The sequence below is a fragment of the Thalassophryne amazonica genome, chromosome 3 (assembly GCF_902500255.1).
Source record: "Thalassophryne amazonica chromosome 3, fThaAma1.1, whole genome shotgun sequence".
NCBI classification, from domain to species: Eukaryota; Metazoa; Chordata; class Actinopteri; order Batrachoidiformes; family Batrachoididae; genus Thalassophryne; species Thalassophryne amazonica.
In genome coordinates, this window is record NC_047105.1 from 41,851,834 (window position 1) to 41,866,285 (window position 14,452).

Consider the following 14,452-nt stretch of genomic DNA (forward strand, 5'->3'; position numbering starts at 1 on the left):
GGAACTGCGTCAGTAAGGACAACCAGTAAAAAGTGGCAACCCAGAACAAATAATGTTATTAATTTAGAGATTAAGATTACAACGCACAGATGGATAAAGAAGTGAATAGCAGTGGCTTTTTTTTTTCTTTTTTTTTACCATTGGTGTGTGATCAATCACTCGAGGACTTGACTGAAATGTTTTTTCAGGCTGCCTGCTAACACCAGTATGCACGTATCACCAAGTGTGAATAAAGTACAACCAATACAACACTGTGTTAATATTGTTCTATAGTTTAGAGAGGTGCACAGTCGCTCATATGCCACATCTCCTCAATGGGCTTTCAAGCTGCTATAATCCGATGTAAAAATTTCATGTTATTTCTTAGGTAGAAGCAACTAATTTGACCAGACGTAAGAGGGAATGTCGAGTCAAAATTCAAATGATCACTCACCTATTTAAGTCCATTCTGTGGAAATTTGAACACTTTTAAAAATGTTCTTTTCAAGGCACATTTGACAACAGCGGCATAAGAAATGATTAAATCCTTTAATATTACGTGCTGAATTTCATGGTAATATAGTAACAGCAGTTGCTGAGACATCTCACTTTGAAATAAAAAGGGGCAGAACAGACTGTAGATCACAGAACATGAGGAGCAAGAAAAGTGCCCCCCCATTACTGCACCACTGGCTCAACATTAAGTTTCATCACTCCCTTCTTCCTCAACTTACAGCACAGAGCCCAGCAGGAATCTTGTCAGGGGGAGCCTGCATGATGCTGACCAGGGTGGGGATGAGCCGCATCTGCATCGGGCCTTGGCACCCTTCAATCTGTGCCAGTTCTTTAAAAATTTCCTGAGCCAGAGATGCTACAACAGGGTCTAAGGACAAGAAGAGGAAAGAGAGCTTGAAAAGATCTATCCATCTATCAGGGCTCTCCCCAGAAATTTAGAGTGGGTAAGGATATGAAGTACCATTGTTATATTTAAGAAAAATTGCAATAGTGAGGGGGCAGATCTTGTTCTCGGCGCTGGTGGTGAAGGCCGGGTCGACAGTGCAGACGATGCACAAGGTCTCCATAACAAGAGTGAGCACCTCTGAGCTGAACTGAGCGGCCAGTTGCACGAGGCCCTCCAGGATGCTGGGAAGGAAGGGCTGCAGGACATGTGTGCTCTCCGAAAGCTTCAGTTGATCACAATACCTGTTAAACATAACAGTCATCCACTCAGCACTGTAATAATACTGAAATTGCTTAAGAAAATAACCCTAAAACTCTCAAAATTCACAAGAAATGTGAAATACTATTTGTGTTTATATGAAGAAAAGCTGCTTGTCACTTATTGTGCAAACCAAATTTTAAGGGATTAAAGCCAAAAACTTGACTGAATTTTTTTTTTCACACCCAAATATTACAATGTTCATCTATCTTTTTATAGAAGCCCTTCTGTGATCACATCCTAGCGTTTGAGGTAAAACAAGGTGGAGACAGCAAATTGTTCTCCTGCTGAACAAGATTATATTTCACTCACTAACCACTGGGCTTTTGATGTCCAGGGATGCATTCTGGAGGGTTTTTGATGACCATTTTCTCACCCAAACCACCCAGTTTAGTTGTACTGCCTAATGTGTGTTGCATTTGTATTTTCATTTGCACATTTTCACCTTTTCTTTGCCTTGAACCAAAACTGATATCACAACCTACATGTTTGTTTGATAAAATTACTAACCACAAGAGTCACAATCATTTTCATAGTTTTGGCTTCCACTAACCCGATTTTAAAAGTAGAACCCCAAACGGACAGTAATGGTTGAGATTAAACCTTGCATTAAAAAAAGCTGTTGTTTCACATCCCACTTAAGTTATGCAGAAAAGTTAAATCAAGTAAGCTTATCTTCATATGGCTCATCAATTAAACTTAGTAGTATGAAAAACATCATCAAAAGTGGACCTCTAATTGAGGGGTGTTGTGGAGGGCACCCCCCACCCTTTTCTGTCTAGATTCATCCTGGTTTGCAGTCTTTGAGCAGTAACGATCAAAAATCTGTGTATTTTTGTGGAAAGCGCATGCTGATTGAGAGGCAAGAAGGATTTATGAGCACTTTTACATCACGCTGTCCCCAGAAAGAGATTTTAAGCATTAGTTTGGGGGGAGCTAGTGTTGTCGGCAGCTGTGTTTTTAGTTTAACCACAGCGAGGACACTTACAGAGACACTGAGCAGTAGCATAAAGAAAAGTTTAAAAATATGTTTGCAAAAGTCTGAACTGCTGACTGTGTCATCACCACACTGTGACACTCAAACACACCACCCCCTCCTTATACAGAATGCAGACAGGACATGGGAGCACGCACAGTGACTCACTGCTTGGAGAAAAAAAAACAGAAGTTATTCTAAAAATTGATTTTTGAACATTGCGTACATGTGTCCCAGGAATGTGGTAAATTTTATAGCTTGTATCCAGCCTTGATTTTGCGTCAGCACAAACTTTGCCTTGTGCCAGCCCAATTGATGGAAATCAGTCGTAGTGATGGAGAAATTTAATCCCTGCATTTTCTCCCCACTTGGTTATCCATGAAATAAAGACCATAGACCTATAGTCAATACATTTGCAGTCATCCATTCCCTTGCTTTCCAGATACTCGGGGTGCGACCTTTTGTTACAAAGGAAGTGGAATTAATGAACCAAAACCAGAGCGAGAATGTGCATACCTCATGAATTCGTCAGACTATGTGAGTACACTTAATACAGAGTCTCAAGCTTGATATGATATAGTGCTGCAACGATTAATCGAGCATTCACCGACTTAACTAAACAACAACAATTTTAATAGTCTTTTAATTTCCACATTCATTGATTTTCACTTCTTAAATGTGAATATATTGTGGTTTATTTATTGTACTAGCTGCCTTACTCCTACATGAGTCGATTACTGCAGTTACAGTAGTGTTCAGAATAATAGTAGTGCTATGTGACTAAAAAGATAAATCCAGGTTTTGAGTATATTTCTTATTGTTACATGGGAAACAAGGTACCAGTAGATTCTCACAAATCCAACAAGACCAAACATTCATGATATGCACACTCTTAAGGCTATGAAATTGGTAAATTAGTAAAAAAAAAAAAAAAAAAAAAAAAAGTAGAAAAGGGGGTGTTCACAATAATAGTAGCATCTGCTGTTGATGCTACAAACTCAAAACTATTATGTTCAAACTGCTTTTTTTTTAGCAATCCTGTGAATCACTAAACTGGTACTTAGTTGTATAACCACAGCTTTTCATGATTTCTTCACATCTGCGAGGCATTAATTTTGTTGGTTTGGAAACAAGATTTTGCTGGTTTACTAGTGTGCTTGGGGTTACTGTCTTGTTGAAATGTCCATTAAAGGGCATGTCCTCTTCAGCATAAGGCAACATGACCTCTTCAAGTATTTTGACATATCCAAACTGATCCATGATACCTGGTATGCGATATATAGGCCCAACACCATAGTAGGAGAAACATGCCCATATCATGATGCTTGCACCACCATGTTTCACTGTCTTCACTGTGAACTGTGGCTTGAATTCAGAGTTTGGGGGTCGTCTCACAAACTGTCTGCGGCCCTTGGACACAAAAAGAACAATTTTGCTCTCACCAGTCCACAAAATATTCCTCCATTTCTCTTTAGGCCAGTTGATGTGTTCTTTGGCAAATTGTAACCTCTTCTGCACATCTTTTATTTAACAGAGGGACTCTGTGGGGGATTCTTGCAAATAAATTAGCTTCACACAGGCATCTAACTGTCACAGTACTTACAGGTAACTCCAGACTGTCTGATCATCCTGGAGCTGATCAATGGGTGAGCCTTTGCCATTCTGGTTATTCTTCTATCCATTTTGATGGTTGTTTTCCGTTTTCTTCCACACGTCTGGTTTTTGTCCATTTTAAAGCATTGGAGATCATTGTAGATGAACAGCCTATAATTTTGTGCACCTGCGTATATGTTTTCCCGTCTCCAATCAACTTTTTAAATCAAACTACAGTGCTCTTCTGAACAATGTCTTGAACGTCCCATTTTCCTCAGGCTTTCAAAGAGAAAAGCATGTTCAACAGGTGCTGGCTTCATCCTTACATAGGGGACACCTGATTCACACCTGTTTGTTCCACAAAATTGACAAACTCACTGACTGAATGCCACACTACTATTACTGTGAACACCCCCTTTTTTTTTTTTTTTTTTAACTAATAGCCCAATTTCATAGCCTTAAGAGTGTGCATATCATGAATGCTTGGTCTTGTTGGATTTATGAGAATCTACTGGTACCTTGTTTCCCATCTAACAATAAGAAATATACTCAAAACCTTGATTAATCTTTTTAGTCACATAGCACTACTATTATTCTGAACACTACTGTATCTGTCCCCTTTAATGACTTTGCTCATGATTAAAACCAAATTAAACACATTTCTGATGTTGCAAAGCTCGACACTTCATTATCTTGACTCTATTCTAGATTAACTCAACTTCAAAATAATATGACCTTATTGAAAGAAGACATGGCATTTTGTCATTCCTGTTTTTTCTCTCTTTTTCAGTCACTCTTCAAAAATGCACTCTGCACATTAGGTGGCATTCCTCTTTTTATGCTGTGGTAATCTTTTGTCATTAAAGGTTTGTCACACTCCTTTAGCCATAAAGCACAAGTTATTTCTACACAAGGTTCCCTGACGGAACCATGTGGAATAATGGCAGGTTTGTTTCTTGTTGAGCTCGTGTCAAACAAAATTTTCACAGTTGCAGGCCCACTGCATTTTCAGTCCATGCCTAATGCTAAAACAAACAAACAAATTCCAACAAGTTCAATGACAATTAAAACTGATGAGCTTGTTGGGGATGGTAAGTTGTTGAATCAATTAATGTTGACCCACTCAGTGAGTGTGCCAATGAACTACAGTTAAAAGAATACACTGAAACCTCACTCTGCCGGTTTTATCAACATAAATTTAATGAAGATACCTTAATACAACCGACTCTGCCTGTTTACTGCCCAACATCACTAAACCAGCGGTTCAAAATATAGCTGCCACTTGCTCACCCCCAGATGGCTCTGACTGCAGAGATACGAACAGAAGGTGGCTGACTGTCATGAAGGCCGCTAACTGTGGCCTGAAGAAACTGCTGGATGAGTTCAGGAGACATAACTGCTGTAAAACGACTGGCCGCCCACAGAGCCCGACCGAGGAGGAACGGTGATGCCGCTGCGCAATAAGAAACAAAGACAGAAGACAGCCGTGTTGTCCAACAATAGAAAAAGCAGGCAGGAAATACAACAGCAAGACCTTTATTTTACAGGATATTTTAAAGCAGTTTTTAGTAATTTATAGTACATGTTGCTTGATCAAATGGATGGGTCTGTAAAAGCCAAAAAGTCTAAATCCAAACAATTTCCACAATTTTGCTGTATTGTTGCTGCGACAAGTGGGACAAATATGTAAGTTGTTAAAATAAAGCGTAGAAGCACGTATCAGTGTTTAAGATATCTTACTGTATGCAGTTCATAAAGGAGAGAAGTATACTCATTAGATTTATGCACTTGTGTTTATGCATTCACCTGGGGTACATTTCTGGAGTTCTGATACTTTCTCACCATTCACTAAAACGGTCATGTTCTTTACTCACCTGCTAAGTTGAGATCAGCCAGAATAACACTGGCCAGGAAACCATGCATGTCAAACTGGATACGACCATTCTTCACGTTCTCTGTGATGATCGTTTTGACAGAGCCGAGGGCCAGCATACAGGCCTCATGGATCTTCCACCTGTGTTAAAAAAAAGAAAGAAAAAAAAATTTAAACTTTCATGCAAAAGCTTACAAAGCAAGCCAAAAATAAACAATATGATTATTCATATTAAATTGATGTCATTTCTGAGTACACTGGGAGCAAGGTTATTTATTGAGATCAATGACTATAACAAAAGTGATCTTAATACAGAGCTGGTTAATTTTGCTGTCAAAGGTCAAAATAATAGTGACTACAGAAAATTAAGGCTTCAGCCTACAAAACTGTATAGTCCATGAAGCCAAAGCAAATTTTGAGGTCATAAGTACCACAAAACAAACAGTCTAACCTCAGTACACCACCAAAATGTATGCTAGCACCCCAGGGTGGCAACTATCACAATGTAGGTGTTAAACTACACAGGGATCAATTTTTAAAAATCCTCTCATCCGAAAGTACTGCATCATTTATCTGATCATAAAGATCCCAATGTGATAAAAAAGTGATACAAATTCTTTAAACAAGTGACCCCGGTGCAAACTGAAATGGACCTTTGTCACCATTTTGCCCCATAATATTCCATTACAGAGAGTACAAATGATACCTTTTTCAATTCTTTATGATAGACTAACAATGTGGTGTACTTTTCAATATGTTTAGAGGATTTTAAAAATCAATCAATGATCACCACCCTGGGATGGCTATATTAAGTCTGGACTCTCAGTGATGTTTGAGGACCTTAAGTGGTACTGAAGACACACTTGGCCCATAGACTATTAGGGTGATGGAACGAAAGAGCTTCACCTCACCAGTGGTCATTGTGACTGTTCTTGGCCTGCTCAGCTTCCTGTAGGTGCCTGGTTGCAGCAGCAGCCAGTGCTGCTGCACTCTCATTCTGAAATTCTGCAGCAACAGCCTGCAAACAGATCATCAATACCTATGAGCTGCAAAGATATTTTCATAAACATGTTTTTAAAGAAGGTAATTGTATAATGTTCTGGTTTACTGAAAATTAACTACACAAAGAAAGAGGTCATCTTCGAATGCATGCATGTCCACGTAAAAGGCAACGCAACTCGCCAGCTGCTAAGTGGACGCCCTGTCACCTATGAGGCATGTCCTCCTACTCGCTACGATCTAGCCATTTGCTGTTCTTTGGATACAGAATTTGTATGATATAAGCAGTCCTCCCTTTCAACTACTGATGAGAGAAAGACAGCTTTCTGTTAAAGGTGATTTTCTGTGTAGGAACTGACCCAAGTACACAGAATGAGGGCTTACAAAATGAAGTGTTATTGCTTTAGTTATGTGTTTAACTCACTAGGAGCAGGTCCTGAGCAGAGATCCTGACCGAGTAAGAGAAGGTGTCATCATCTTCATCCTCTACAAACTGCTGGGGGTTTGCTGTCCACACTTTTATCTAAAGACACAAGATTGCAAACAATTGTGTACTTCTGATTTGACTCAAATGATAGAGATGCTGGTGCACCCGCCCACCACTTTAACCACATGATCTGACATTTAGTCTCACCTGATCTTCAGTGATCTGCATGTAAAGGATGATGTAGTAGATTAGTTCAGGCAGGGCTTTCTTCACTGTGTTCTTGAACTTGTTGTTCTCCAGCAGCGTGTGAACAAACTCAAAAATGCTGAATACCAGGTTCTCAAAGCCCAAAACCTCACCTGCAAAAGTAAGTCTTGAATACCAGGCAGGAGTTCAAAATGCTGATACAGAAAATTCTGTTATAAGGGACACAACAAACTTTCAATCCCATGCTTCTGGTGCAGTAATATACAGTAATTATCAGTATTCACTGGTTGGGAACATGTTCATTCTGCTCACCGTCTGAGTCGACAGGGTCATCCACCTCCTCTGTGTAGTTGACTTCTGTTCTAACATAAGTGAACATCTCATTAAGAAAATTTATACATCATCTCATCTTTTCATGCCTACTAGCCGCTCGTAAATTTAATAAAAAGGAGCCTTAATTACTGAATCAATTTCAATACGTTTCATTTATATAGTTCCAAATCACAACAAAATTGCCTCAAGGTGCTTCACACAAGTAAGGTCTAACCTTACCAACCCCCAGAGCAAACTCCCTCTGATGATTTGAGGAAGAAACGTCAAGCAGACCAGACTCAAAACAGGTGACCCTCTGCTTGGGCCATGATACAGACAACTGACAAACAATTTACAAAACGAATATACAGGAAATCCATCTTCTCACTGATTTCACTGACTTTTCAAAGATTTTATGTGGATGAGATTACCAGCAATTATCAGCATGTATAATCTAGCCCAATCTGGTAAAATAACCCTCAAAAGAAGGAGGGGGATAATTTCTAAGCATCTTCAAGTTTACCGCCTCTAGTGCCACTTATTTTCTTAATTCCGTCACCTCCAAGCCAAACGACATAGCTGGTCTTGCAGGTCTTCTAAATTTTCACTCTTGCAAATCTGCCATTCTTCTCCATCATCCGTCTTGACCTTCTAATACAGTCCCCAGTACTTTGGAGAGGTGACCCTTAATAACTCATCCATATTCACTGACTTTCACCATTCCACCACTCTGATTCTCAAACAGACACAATTTTGCTCTTAATGACCTTCACTCCCTATTCTCACTACAGGTCACAGTATCAACTGCAAGCACCAGATGCCATTGAGACTGCAGTTTGTAAGTGGATGGGCAGCTTGATGAACAAAGTCAAACAAGAAAGGGATCAGAACAAACCCCAGACACAACTCCACCTTTACCTCAAATCATTCATCTACCACACATAGTCTTCATACATATCCTGTATCACCCTCACCTACATATGTCACTCTTAACTTCCTCATACAATAGCACAACTTTCCGCACTGCACCCTCACCCTTCTCCAAACACAATCCCTCCTGATCGTCTCTACAATGCTCCATCGACACTGTCAATGGAAATATCTGCAGTACTCCTTCCTGGCAGATAACCATAAGACTGCTCACAGATTAGCTTCTTTTCATGACAAACAAGCTGAAAAAAAAAAAAAAAAAAAAAAAAAAAAATCCTTTTATTGTGATAATCACACCAAAGAGCTAGCTAACTGAATTTGTAAAGGATATAAAGATGCACTTTCGGTCAGCGTGTTCCACACAATGGGTAAAATCTGCTGCATACAGGACACCATGGGTTTTGGAAAATTCTTTACCAATGCTGTTACAGCCTGGAAGAAAGAGAATGACAAGTGCTGTAAAAATACAATTTTCCCTGCAGCTAAATATGCTGAATGAATATGTACAAAATGAGCAAGTCAACTGTTCAAATACATTTTTAAAGAGATTACATTATAAAAAATGTCCCCCCTTTGTTTTGACCAAACAGTTGCTTTCTAACATTCCTAATAAGCAAATGCATTCGGCATGCTTATCTCAGTAACTGAAAACACAATGTTTCAAACATCAGGGCTCTCCCTAAGCAATGGAAGTGTGGTGCAATGCCAGGATGTTATATTCTCAGCGCCATCATGCTGATTTTCACGTTTTGGGTGTTCATTCTGTTGTGTCAAATAATGTTACCTAAATTTATTGAAATGTCTCAGTTTGCAGCCCAAGAAGTGATTTCTCTTGTCTCTACTGCTTTCCTGTGTAAGGTCGTAAAGCAGGCATCTCGCCACGATTCAACATGCAAGACTTGCACGTCATTGGTCTGGTTAACTGTCACCTAAAAAATGAAAGCGCTGCTATTGGTAGAATAGCAGATGTCATGTAAAGGGGTAAGAGCACCACTTCTGTGAGGAGAGTTCAGAAACACCTTCAGTTGACTCTCTGTTGGCATGAATCGTGAGGAAGCACAAGCGGGAAACAAAGCCTGCAGATCAGATTGTTTGTGCTTTCTCTGGCGGTACAATCCCCAGGATGCTGCGCTCAGCGACCGCAGTAGGGACAGCAAGCAGACGGAAGAAAGAAAAAAAAAAAAAACTCACCATGGAACAAGAAGGTTTTTTTGGGGGGGCAGCTCCAAATAAATTTATTAGTGTAAAAAAAATTACATAAAACTTTTTTTTTTTAAAAGCACATACAAATACAAGACATAAAAATCGATACAATAAATAAGAGCGATACTTGCATGGAAGTTTATTTATTCATCTCTTTTTATTACTTTTTTGTTGTTTTCAATTTGTGGGCAACCAAGCAGAATCTCTTTTTCAGACTATGCTCATGAGTGCAACATCATAACTTTTTTGACTGAACATTTTCTGTGAGTAGACAGCCTAGTGTCAAAGGCACAAGGTCCCTTGGAAGGTTTGGGGGCATGTTCCCCCTGGGAAATTTTGAAGAGAAAAAAAAATAATAAATTGTGCAATTTGGTGCATTCTGAGATCACTTTGGTCAGTTTTTCTTGGTTTAAAACACAGTGGTATTTGACTCATACTGGAACAAAATATGGCTCAAGTCTTTATTTCATTAAAATGTATTCACCATCTTCTATGGTCTGTCTGTAATAAGTTTCCACAAATGTACTGACTGTTTGCATTAACTGACTTTAATTCTGCTTTCTTTGTTTTCATTCTACATTTATCAAATTTGAAGTGTGTCTTATAAAACAAATCAATAACTGCACTCTTTCTGCTTTTAGTAAATAATACCATAATTTCCAGACGAAAAAAGAAATTATACATAAATAGGCCACACTTGTCTATAAGTCGCGGGTCTCCATGATGTAACATGTTTACACAGAAATAAAAGATGTTAGAAAGATTTTTTTTTTACTTTTAAATGTGAACCATAAATACTTCCCCCCCCTGAAGGTAACACGTAAATATTGACGCGCACGTCATCCAGTGCGCGGCTTCTCCGCTCCACATGGAGAACTGAGTAATTTTAACTTCTTGAGATTTCATCGTGTGCAGCCAGGATCGGATGGAGTCTGTGTTAAATGAGACGTTAATGAGGTGCTGTGACTTTTTTGACTTGTTGCACCAAGACAGAGAACCGGTTTGGAAGGGTGGGGGGAAGGCTCCGCTCCGCTGACTGATCTGAAGGCCCAACTCTGGAGCAAAGTGCCGGGGAGGGACTTTTCTTCTCTAAAATGACGAAGTAAGACCTTATATTTACTCTGTGTGTAAATTTACACGCATGAGAAGTGCAGCTTTCAGGAAATCAATTGACATATTTTGACTTGTGAAACAGCCTGGAAAAATCCATAAATGAGCCGCATCATTGTAAAAGCCAGTGTTCAAAGCGTGGGAAAAAGTAGCAACTTATAGTCTGGAAATTACGGTACACTTAAAGACATGATAACTATTGCCAATGAAAAGTCTTTTGCCACTTGTAAGCAATTTAAAACTGATGCAATAGTTAAAAAATTACATTAAAAGAGTCCATCACAAGATCAATACTGCATAATAATGCCAAATTCCAGCACTGGACCAACTGAATTTTAAATAGTGCTGTGAAATGTCATCAGCAGAATGCACCACTTTCAAATGCCACCAGATGGAATATAAATAATGCAAATCATGACCAATGAATATACCTGTACAGTATTTTAGCACAGCGTTTTAACTTTAACTCAAATATCTTGTCATTTTTGAATGGTTTATCTATTAAAGAGTAAAAACTGAAGGAAATCAATTGTAAGGCCTGAAAGAAGTTTCTGTAGGAAGCATTTTAGCCATAAGGTCAAGTGAGAGGGGAAGTGTTAGCTTTTTAAATACTTGAAAGACACTGGAGTCATCCACAGGATTCAGTACGGCTACAACGAACTGATGCAACAGGTGGCAGCAATGCATCAATAAGGATGCCGGCTGCCATTAAACACTGCAGAAGAAGAAAGGGTGCACTTGATTTACTGCACAGGAATGCACGTTTTGAGAAGAGCATGTTTCATGTCAAAATAAAGCCAGAAAATATACTTTTTTTTTTAAGTTAGCAGTTTTATATGACAATATAAACGGAACATGGAACCAAATTTTGATGGAAATCTGTACACAAATGGAGGTTTTGCACCTATGTATGTTTTTCCCAGTCTCTCCTGCCTATGAAGTTACATGGCTTCTATGAGTATTTAAAAAAGGTAAAGTGCTACAGCTCCTCTGTTTGAATGAAAATAAATAATCTTCCGGTGACACCCCCGCCACCCAAAATTTGCTCTAAATTTCTGAGGAGAGCCCTGAAACATGCTTTGTCAAATTGCCACTGCATTAAGTAACAATTCTGCTATAGTTAAATGTAATCTATCAAAACTGGTTACTGAAGCTCCTCCCCTTCTTTCAACAAATTTGTTAAAATGAAACAATTCCTTGCACTATAATTCCAGTTATTTTATACTGGATTTAGGACCATTTCCCATATCATCAAAGCTTTTCACCTTGAGCACTTCCATCTTGAGACCGCTATCAGACGAAGGTCCATCGGGCATCTGTAGTGCATGCACAAATGCTTCTGTGAACTGCTGCACCACAGGGAAGATCAATGCTTTGGCTGCACCCTACGCATGAACACAAGAAAGTACAGTTTCAAAACTGCTGTAAATCTCTGGGCTCTTTCACAAGACTGAGAAAAACTCCTATATCTATGCCATCACTTGCAGAACATTTGTAAATTCAATAACTAAAGGTGCCTTGACACTTGCATGAATTTGATTGCCGAACAGGCATGCGATCTAGAGTGCCAATGAGTAAACTTGTAAACTGTGCGTCTGTCATTGCCCACATGTGTGTTGAAGTCCTTCAGCAGAACAATTGAGTGCCCCACTGGAGCCTGATGCTGGACTCCAGTCAGGGAGTCCAAGAAGGCCGAAAACTCTGAATTGCTGTTTGGTGCATACGCACAAACAACAGTCAGTCCCCCCGCCCTAAAAGACAGGAAGGTGACACTTTCATCTACCAGGGTAAATGCCAATGTAACGGTACTCAGCCATTGACTCATGCATATCCCGAAACCCGCCCGGCACTTCACACCCTGGGCAACTCCAGAAAAGAATAAAGTCCAGCCCCTACCAAGGAGAGTGGTTGCGGAACCAAGACTGTGCATGGAGGTGAAGCACACCAGATCTATCTGGTAGCACTCCATCTCCCACACAAGCCCCGGCTCCTTCCCCCACAGTGAGGTGACGTTCCACAACCCCAGAGCGAGCCTCTGCTGCCCAGGTCTGCTCTGTCGAGGTCCTCGACTTTCACTGCCACCCATGGGCAGCGCATTCGACCCCAACAGTTCCCCCTATGGGTAGTAAGCCCACAGGGCATAGATGGACTATTCTGACAATGATTTTAAAAAAATAAATAAATAAATAAAAATGCTGTGAAGTCAAATCAAATGAAAACACCTAATGTACTGTAGGTGTGCCTCACCTTTTCCAGCTCTTCAATCGCACAAATGAGGTTGGCACAGGTGGTGAATATTTCCACTGCTCTAGATCGGGTGCGAATACTGTACACCTGCAGCAGAAATTAAAATCAACACAAGCTTGCGCTTCAAAGTCTACAAAGTTAAATTTGACAGGGTGGACTGCAGCTTTCAACAAACTTGGTTATGAGGACAGAAAGCACATTATTGTGAACATAATAATCGTGAACATTTTTCTGTAAATATATGTATTTATGTCTCCATATACATTTCTACACGCTTTACTTTTTCTTGTTCCCCCTTTTTAATATTATATTTAAGTAAATATTGGAGGAGTGGGATACAATTAGTTATACCTAACAGCTAACGTGAGCTTATCTAGCCGGCATTAGCAACGTTCATCGTAGCTTACAAAATAGTTGGCTCCTTTATGTTTGATAATCTTCTCCTGTGATGTCTTATCCTTCCTATGTCTTATTACTTATTATATTATATATACCTTTTTCTTGAGCTGTGTGGGTGGGTAGGGAGAGTTCCCATTGGATAAAAAAAGCTTTTTAACCTACCACCCTGGTTCTCAAGACCAGGCACCTAAGTGGCTCTACTCCACTCTTTTCTACTGTCAAATTTTACTCTTCCTTTTTAGATATACCTTTGTATAGTGGCATAGTTCCACCTTAGAATTGGAATATAATATATAGCTTACTGAATTTTCATAAACGTAACCCTACAGAGCTGTGACAAAATGACCACCTACCATACCGGCTGCTAGAACCCAGGAGCCGGGGTCTAGGGCCCTGTGGGGCCCCAGAATTAAATTTTTATCTAATGATACTTTTCCAGCATCTCCTGGAAGAACAAATCTCAAAATTAGTGGATATTAAAATGATCCTATATTCAACCTTTTATCTGACCTGTCAATGATGTTGAAATAACAGAATATGACATGGAAGTAGGACCTGGAATGATTTTCCTTTTAACTGTAAACCAAATTATGCATTCACTCAGAACAATTAAGCTACATGAAATTTATTAAGACTTCAAAAACCACTAAAGCTTGTAAAATATTTGGAAAGTCATGGTAAAATATCAATAACATACCTTATAGTAAAAAGTCACATATTGTGTAAATTCATGCAGCCTGAATTCATTCAAAGCCACAATGTCTTTTTTACAATGAAAGAAAGTAAGTGGAGTTGATTACAAAAAGCTCTATTCTGTCTCATCTGACCATATGACCTTCTCCCATGCCTCCTCTGGATCATCCAGATGGTCACTGGTGAACTTCAAATGGGCCTGGACATGTGCTGGCTTGAGCAGGGGGACCTTGCTGCCCTGCAGGATTTTAAACCATGACAGCATCATGTGTTACTAATGTAATC

The 14,452-nt window shown here is 39.4% G+C and overlaps 1 protein-coding gene across 1 annotated transcript in view; it reads right to left on the minus strand.

Annotated features, from left to right (window-relative positions):
• ipo9 (importin 9) overlaps positions 1-14,452 on the minus strand; it is a 38,255-nt gene that overhangs the window by 9,191 nt on the left and 14,612 nt on the right. Inside the window, exons 6-16 of the mRNA XM_034166100.1 lie at positions 13,076-13,162; positions 12,094-12,213; positions 8,847-8,947; positions 7,586-7,644; positions 7,274-7,425; positions 7,064-7,162; positions 6,552-6,658; positions 5,642-5,781; positions 5,058-5,220; positions 956-1,182; positions 714-862 (exon numbers count right to left, since the gene is read on the minus strand). Coding sequence (XP_034021991.1) covers positions 714-862; positions 956-1,182; positions 5,058-5,220; positions 5,642-5,781; positions 6,552-6,658; positions 7,064-7,162; positions 7,274-7,425; positions 7,586-7,644; positions 8,847-8,947; positions 12,094-12,213; positions 13,076-13,162 — 1,404 coding nt within the window. The remainder of the gene's footprint in view (positions 1-713; positions 863-955; positions 1,183-5,057; positions 5,221-5,641; positions 5,782-6,551; positions 6,659-7,063; positions 7,163-7,273; positions 7,426-7,585; positions 7,645-8,846; positions 8,948-12,093; positions 12,214-13,075; positions 13,163-14,452) is intronic.